The sequence below is a fragment of the Garra rufa genome, chromosome 1, assembly GCF_049309525.1.
Source record: "Garra rufa chromosome 1, GarRuf1.0, whole genome shotgun sequence".
Classification (NCBI taxonomy): Eukaryota; Metazoa; Chordata; class Actinopteri; order Cypriniformes; family Cyprinidae; genus Garra; species Garra rufa.
Window position 1 is genome coordinate 23,300,079 of NC_133361.1, and position 8,802 is coordinate 23,308,880.

An 8,802-nucleotide genomic window follows, 5' to 3' on the forward strand; every position below is an offset into this window, starting at 1 on the left:
TTATTCATGGTCTATTAACTAGTTATAACGGATAGTTATTATAAAGTGTTACCGATTTTTTCAGTACATCGGTTGAATTTACATGAAAAAGTTCTGTAACATCTTGTAAGTTCCACTAGATCCCAGCACAAATGCTCTGGACAGAATATTTGTTATTTAGGCTAAGCATCAACATTCACAAACCACTGTTATTCTTAACAAAAAAGCAAACACTAGCTACTGCGTGCATCCACGGCAGAATGCAAACAAACAAAGCTCCTTTAAAGCTGACATCTCAGTACGCAATCTCATAAAGCTCTTATAACACAATTGATATTATGCACAATTAGCCTTTCATAAATGTCTACACTTTGTGTGTTGTAATTCGTAAGCAAGCAATATTCAGCACTGTGCAAAACTTTTGAGCAGTGAGTGGATTTTAACTTGAACACCACTGATTGGCGATGCGTTCCAGAAATCAGCAGATGGCTATATTCCTCACGCTGCAAACAAGCTTTAAATCGAAACTGCCTATTCTCACGCTTACTAATCATATTTATGTTGTTCTTGCAGCTTTTGTGAAATAGGTGAATAACAATTTTTTGTTTTTAGATATTTTATGTTTAGATATTTCTATTTTGCGGGAGTCCCGCGAATCATTTTATTTTCCCGCATCCCGCACACACACACACACACGAGTCTTTACCCGCCCCGCACTTGCCCATCAAGCCCACGCACTCTGTTGCGTTGGGTCCCGCAGGTCCCGCGGTACTCCCGTGGGATTGCAGGTCTCTACATAAAAGTATAAACACAATGTGAATAAGAAATTAAGTGTGCATTATGTATAGCTTTTTTGATTATAACAAGTTTTCTCAAGAGTGCAGAGCTCAGTCACTGAACTTGGACTTAACTGAAGTGATTGACAGCTTCTGTGAAAGCAAAGGGATCACTGTTTTTTCACTTTTTGTTTAGGCCTATCACTAATTCACAGTTTTATTTTTCATGCTGCTAAGTAGCTGACATATTGCAAAATTTCTGGATCGACAACCATATTCAAATGACTGGATACAAAACTGTTATGTCTCACATACTGTATACTGCACATAACCATGACAAATCTTGCAGACATGCTCAGATAATGAGCCTAATTATTATTATTATTTTTTTTTGAATAGCATTCATTGTCTGGCCAGCTCTGGTCTACACAACACCAGAGAATACTTTTTATGTGGGAAAAATAATGGCAGAGATTCATGATGACTACGTTCTTAGGGTGTAAATTGTTTATGGATGTGAAAAATTTTGAATATTTGCAAGATTGTGTTAGCCAATTTTGGAGGAAAAAATTGAAAAAGATAAGAAAAAACAGTTAAAAAACAGTTAATATATTTTACAATCTTTGATGATAAAGACTTCAGTATTTGAAAGTTTCAGAGTCACTGAGTCTCCTTTAGTTGACCACTTCTGTGGAGAAACACTTTAAAATAAGATCAATCTGAAATGTAGAAATCACTCATTAAAAACATGTTAAAAGTTTGTCTGTTTATAAAAAGATAATCAAACTCACCTGATACTGCCAGTGTTACTACATCACTGATGTTTGATGTTCGTGATCCTCCTTTCTCTGCTCCATAACAGGAGTATTTACCTGCATCAGACTCATTAATATAATTGAATATGTGCTCCTGTTCACTGAAAACACTGACTGAACTGTCTTTATACCAGCTGTACTGCCAGATAGTGACTCCTTCACCATCAATGTCACATCTGAGAGTGACTGTATCTCCTCTGAATACATGTTGATCAGGTTTAATGGTCACTTTAGCCTTTGGTTTTTCTGTACAATGACAACAAAATTTCACTTTAAAAAAAAGAGCACATTTGTAGTAATTTGGAATGTGATGTTCCAAGTAATTATTATTTTTGTTCTGATTAAGAGTAAACCAACCAAATGTTTATTTAGTGGGTAATGCCTTTATGTTTATTGTTTTACTTAACCCAAAGGTCCTGCGTGACGCACAGGAAAAAGATATATTGGATTAAAGTTTAGAGTTTTTTTGCTGACTTTTGGAGGAATCTGGATGGTGTTGGGGTTTTTTCTCGTACTTTGAGGCTCAAACGAAGTAGCCGGCGGGTAGTACGAAACAGCAACGGCACTCGCGGTAGGAACGCTCACTCCTTTTGACAGTAAAACACAGTCTTGGGAGGAATATTGCGAGGTACTTTCTCATTTTTTTGAAGCAAATGAGATTGAAGATGCTGCAAAGAAACGGGCTATTCTGCTCAGTTTGGTGGGGAGTCAGACATACTGTACAGTCTTATGAGAAATCTGCTAAGCCCCGACAAGCCAGGTGAAAAAAGTTTTAGCGAGTTAGTGGAACTGTTAAAAAAACACTATAACCCCAAGCCGAGTGAGATTGTGCAGCATTTTAAATTTAATTCGCGGAACAGACAGCATAATGAGACTGGCGGATTATGTTGCGTTGCTTCGGGAACTTGCTCAACATTGCAATTACGGAGACAAGTTAAAGGAGATGCTCCGTGACGGACTAGTTTGTGGAATTGAGGCAGGTGGAATTCAACGTCGGTTGTTGGCAGAACCAGAGCTGACTTTTGAAAAAGCGTTGAAGCTCGAGCAGGCAATAGAGGCGGCAAATAAATACGTGCTAGACTTAAGCTGGAAGCAAAGAATAAATGGACGCATTAAGAGCCACGCCCGAACTGCTACAGATGCGGGGGTGATCACAAACAGCATGAGTGTGCTTTTCTGCAAGAGCTGTGCCACAAGTGTGGTAAGAAAGGGCATATCAGGAAAATGTGCAAAGTGGGCTTGCCCTCCACCAAGTTTAAGTTTAAAGGGGGAGGGGGGAAATACAAGCAACAGCAAGCCAGCACAGAGAAACATAGATCAGCTCATCACTTTAGTGACACAGCGGAAGCCACTGCCAGTGACAGGCAAGAAGTTTTCACTATGTACAGTGTGGTAGAAACTCAAATTCCAAAAGTGTCTCCAATCACTATGCTTTTAAAAGTGAATGACACGGTGGTCAATTTTGAGGTGGACACGGGCTGCAGTGTCACTAATATGTCAAAGACAGAATATGTCAAGTTAGGGAGTGTGGGCAAACTCCCGGATCTGAAGGATTGTTTTCTTAATCTGAAAACGTATACGGGTGAGTCAGTAAAAATACTGGGGGCCACAGATGTGGTGGTTGTGTCTACCGATGGACCAAACCTTCTGGGCCGGGGTTGGATTAAAGAGCTAGACATATGCTGGAGTGCAGTGAATCAAGTAAACACAGAATCAATGACACTTCAGGGGGCAGTGAATCAAGTAAACACAGAATCAATGACACTTCAGAATCAATGACACTTCAGGGATTTTATCTAAGAACTTTTCTGATTTGATCGAAAGAGCGATTCAGAGAAAACGAACGTACCACGAAATCCATGCGTCCGCCAGTCATTCGGTTATAAATCACAAATGATCGTGGAATTGTGTGCAGCTGAATGTTCCGCCGTCGAAACGCCCCTGCTTAATTAATTAACATATAAAATGAGCTCATTCCTAAAGCAAAAACTCTGTGACAATGGCAAGTAAAAAGGAGTGCAAGAAATCAAATTATAGTGAGGCTGAACTATCAGCAATACCAGGCATTATCACAAGGAAACGGTCGTACGCCAAGCTGGAATCTGACGTGGAGATAAGTACTTTTCCACGTCAAAGACGGTTTTTATAAATCTGTACTTTGACGTGGATTTGATCGTACGAACACTCTAAGATCAAATCAGTGCGTAAGAAAGTTTTATAAATGAGGCCCCAGGAGGTGTTGACCAGATATGAAGCTGTGTTTAAAGAGGGCTTAGGGACATGGACAGGTCCCCCAGCAAAAATTAATGTGGACAAGGATGCGGTGCCAAGGTACTATAAGCCCAGGCCGGTACCTTATGCTCTAAAAAAGAAGGTCGAAGTGGAGTTAGAGAGGTTACTCAATGACAACATTTTGGAACCTGTCAAATTTTCTGAGTGGGCGGCACCAATTGTATCTGTCCTTAAACCAGATAATTCAGTGAGAATTTGTGGAGACTACAAGTTTACTGTTAATCTGGCATCCAAGCTAGAACAGTATCCAATTCCCAAGCTCGAAGACCTGTTGGAAAAGTTAGCAGGAGGTGAAAAATACAGTAAGCTAGATCTCAGTCATGCATATCAACAAGTAATCTTGGATGAGGATTCTAAAAGATATGTAACACTGAACACTCACAAGGGATTATTCACAGTGAATAGACTGCCCTTTGGTGTGGCTTCCAGTCCTGCCATCTTTCAACGAATTATGGAGGGGTTACTACAGGGTATTCCTGGGGTCGCTATATACCTTGATGACATTCTCATTACAGGCAGGAATGATCAAGCACATTTGCACACACTGAGTGAGGTACTGAGGCGACTGGAAGACGGCGGGCTGAGGCTGAAAAGAGAAAAGTGCGCATTCATGCAGAGGGAGGCCGAGTTTTTGGGCCATAGAGTGGATGCTACAGGTCTGCGTCCACTTCCGAACAAGGTAGAAGCTTTGCAAAAGCCCCTGCTCCATGGAATGTCAACGAATTGAAAGCATATCTGGGATTACTTAACTACTACCACAGACTCCTGCCAAACTTGTCAACCTTGCTGGCACCTTGCATAACCTTTTGCGAAAAAATGTAACATGGCATTGGGGTAGTGAACAACGCGAGGCTTTGAGAAATCCAAGCAACTCATTCAGTCTCCCGAGGTGCTTGTGCACTATGATACTCAAAAAGACCTCATCTTGGCCTGTGATGCGTCTCCCTATGGGGTGGGAGCTATTTTGTCACATCGAATGGAGGATGGTAAAGAGAGACCCATCAGTTTCATGTCCAGAACTCTCACTCCAGCAGAACGCAACTACTCGCAGCTCGACAAAGAGGGTTATTTTTGGAATTCAGCGGTTCCACAAGTATTTGTTTGGAAGGAACTTCACCATTTGCACAGATCACAAACCGCTGTTATCCCTCTTTTTGTTCCACAAATTGTGTCACCGCGAATACAGAGGTGGGCAGTTATGATGCAGGCTTATGAGTACACTATTGTTTATAAGCCTGGAAAAGAGCATGCCAACGCTGATGCTTTGAGTAGATGTCCTCTTCCCGACATGGCCCCAGAAACAGATTCAGAGGACAGAATATTAATGATGGAGGACATTCCTTTGGTATCTGCCGAGAAGGTTCGCGCCTGGACTGGAAGGGACCCCATTCTTGCACAGGTACGACTGGGGGTGCTGACAGGGGGGGCTTTTCAAAAAGAAAGTCCTGAATTCAAACCCTATGCCGCCAGACAAACAGAATTGAGCGTAGAGGAGGGCTGTGTCTTGTGGGGTGCTCGAGTCATCATACCTCCACAGGGTCACAAGGATGTCTTACAGCAACTGCATCAATGTCATCCTGGCATCTCTCGTATGAAAGCACTGGCAAGGAGTTATTTCTGGTGGCCAAAGCTGGACGAAGACATTGAGGCTTTGGCAAAGTGCTGTTCAACATGTCAGAAACACAGGAATGTACCAGCCACAGCACCACTTCATCCATGGGAGTGGCCCGAAAAACCCTGGGAAAGGTTACAAATCGATTATGCAGATCCATTCCTTGGTCACATGTTTTTGATTCTCATTGATGCTCACTCGAAGTGGATGGATGTGTATCCTGTTTCCACAGCATCATCAGGAATTACTATTGATTGTCTAAGGAAGAGTTTCAGCAATCATGGACTGCCTGAGATGTTAGTTTCGGACAATGCTGCCTATTTTGTGAATAGGGAGTTCAAGGACTTTTTGAACAAAAATGGCATAAGACATGTCACTTCTGCTCCTTTCTATGCCTCTTCAAACGGCCTGGCTGAACGTGCCGTTCAGACATTCAAAACAATGATGAAAAAGGCAGGGGAGGGGAGTGTGGCATCCAAAGTGGCACGGGTACTGTTCAGCTACAGAATCACACCACAGTCCACCACGGGAATCAGTCCGGCAGAAATGCTGTTGGGAAGGAAACTGCGCTCTACACTTGATCTATTGCATCCGAATTTGCAACAGAAAGTATGTGACAAACAAAGCAAACAAAAGCAGTATCATGACAACAAATGGCCAGTCAGGAGTTTTCAAGTCGGAGATGCAGTTTTGACAAGAAACTTTAGTTACGGACCTAAGTGGATTCCTGGGTTCATTGCTAAAGTGTCGGGCCCTCTCTCATACCAGGTCATGCTCGGAGATGGCAAAACAGTGCGTAGACATGTAGACCAGATTCTCTCGCCTTTATGTTTATTGTTTTACTTAATCCAAAGGTCCTGTGTGATGCACAGGAAAAAGATATATACCCGTATGCTCCACTGTTATAGGAGAGCGCAATAAAGCTTGCTGTGTATGTTTGTATCTGTCATCATGTCTCAGTCTGATTGTTGTGCCAGGAGCAAGTTATCACAACATTGTTTTTAATTAATGAAAAAAGTATTTTTTTTTGTAAAACATGCTATATATCAGGTTAGACTGAAGTGTTGTTATCTATAGCTGTTATAGTCACTTATTCTTTGCCTTATGAATTATTTTCATTGTGTTCTCAAAGCAGTTCATTATGAGAGGAAAATACTTGCCGTATATTGTCACTGTTACTGGTTCACTGTAATGTGTGTAATGTCCTTCTCTTTGTGCTCTGCACCTGTACTCTCCTCCAGCAGAGACTTTCACTGAATTGAATGATTTAGTTGCAGCTTCAGTAGATTCAGGGTTTGAGTCTTTACTCCAGAGAAACTCCAATTGATCCCATGACTGATTCACTTCACATCTCAGAGTAACTGAGTCTCCAATGAATAATGAACTCTGTGGCAACACAGTCAGATTTGGTTTGGGAATATCTGTCAATATAAAGTATTTTGGATTAGAGAGAATTTTTCCGACAGAACATCTTGTCCTTTATCTGGTAAATATTTTTGCATTTTTATTTTACAGACAATGTATAAAAAAATATAGCTGCTAGCAGTAGTTATGGGGCTAAGTCCAGTATACTAAACACAATGAAAAGAGTGAAAGGTCTAACACTTCTGTGAATAAGCACTTGAAATTGCTCTGGGAGCTAAAATAGACAAATAACTTATTAAAAATATATTAACATTTGTGCGTGTGTATAAAGGAATGATAAAACTCACCTGATACTGTCAGTGTAACTGCATCACTGATGTTTGATGTTCGTGATCCTCCTCTCTCTGCTCCATAACAGGAGTATTTACCTGCGTCAGACTCATTAACAGAACTGAATGTGTGTTCCCGTTGATCCCTGAAAACACTGACTGAACTGTCTTTATACCAGCTGTACTGCCAGCTAATGACTCCTTCACCACAAATGTCACATCTGAGAGTGACCATCTCTCCTCTGAATACATGTTGATCAGGTTTAATGGTCACTTTGGCTTTTGGTCTTTCTGTACAATGACAACAATTCACAATGAAAACAATTTGCTGTTTTAACTTAATGAGCAGTTACTTGATTGTAAATCACACATGCTAAATCATGTTAGACTGAAGTGTTGTTCTCTATAGCTCTTATAGTCACTGATTTAGTGTCATTGAATTTTTTTTACTGTTTTCTCAGAGCAGTTCATTATGTGAGGAAAAATACTTGCCGTATACTGTCACTGTTACTGGTTTACTGTAATATGTGTAATGATCTCCTCTTTGTGCTCTGCACCTGTACTCTCCTCCATCAGATACTTTCACTGAATTGATTGTTTTATTTGCAGCTTCAGTAGATTCAGGGTTTGAGTTTTTACTCCAGAGAATCTCCAATTGTTCCCATGACTGATTCACTTCACATCTCAGAGTAACTGAGTCTCCAATAAACAATGAACTCTGTGGCAGCACAGTCAGATTTGGTGTAGGAAAATCTGTCAATATAAAATCAATGAGAGTACTTAAGTTGTCAAAAGTTCTGGTACTTCAGTATGTTGATACTGAAATCTTAAAAATACCAGCCAATCTGGTACGACTGATTTTAAACATTCATGAGTATTTTTTCTGAGCACTCTGTGAAGAGTGTCAAAGGTTTCTGTGTTCACATGTTTTTTTTTTGTTTGTTTTTTGAAGCATTGGTTATTGTAGCCAATCACAAACAAGTCTGCTGAGCATGTGAATGCAATGGCCAAAAAGTGGTGTTTTAGTTAGAAAGAATCTGATAAGAGTTCAAAATGCAAGCTTATCGAATTCTGTATGCTTGTGATTCCTTTCATTACCAAATTATAAACACAATGTGAATAAGAAATTTATTGTGCATTATACAGAGTTTTTTCAATTATTATAACAGTTTTCTCAAGAGTGCAGAGCTCAGTCACTGAACTTGGACTTGATGACAGTTGACAGTTTCTGTGATAGCAAAGGGAGCACTGCTTTTTCACTTTTGTTTAGGCCTATGAAAATGTTTGATTTTTCAAGCTGCTAAATAGCCTACATATTGAACATTTTCTGGACTGACAATCGTATTCAAATGACTGGTTTCAAACTGTTATGTCTCACATACTGTATACTGCATATAACCACTACAAATCTGGCAGACATGCTCAGGTAATAAGACTAAAGAATTATTAATAATAACTGCAAGCTATGAATCATTAGTTAAGCATTAGTTAACCCTTAATTATTAGACAGTAGTAAGCAGTTTATAAATACAATTGATTGATTGATTTATAATAAATGCATTTTCATAATTTATTAATGATCACTTTATCATTTCTAAATTAAGTATTATATTAATAGCAGACAAGTTATTTAG

At 39.9% G+C, this 8,802-nt stretch overlaps 1 protein-coding gene across 1 annotated transcript; it reads right to left on the minus strand.

Annotated features, from left to right (window-relative positions):
• Nucleotides 1-703: 703 nt before the first annotated feature.
• On the minus strand, nucleotides 704-7,403 carry LOC141297980 (inactive tyrosine-protein kinase 7-like). The gene is made up of 4 exons (XM_073828507.1): nucleotides 7,187-7,403; nucleotides 6,635-6,895; nucleotides 1,547-1,816; nucleotides 704-771 (listed from the first exon to the last, which is right to left on the minus strand). Exons 1-4 carry the CDS (start codon nucleotides 7,401-7,403, stop codon nucleotides 704-706), a joined length of 816 nt encoding a protein of 271 aa, XP_073684608.1.
• Between the last annotated feature and the right edge of the window lie 1,399 nt (nucleotides 7,404-8,802).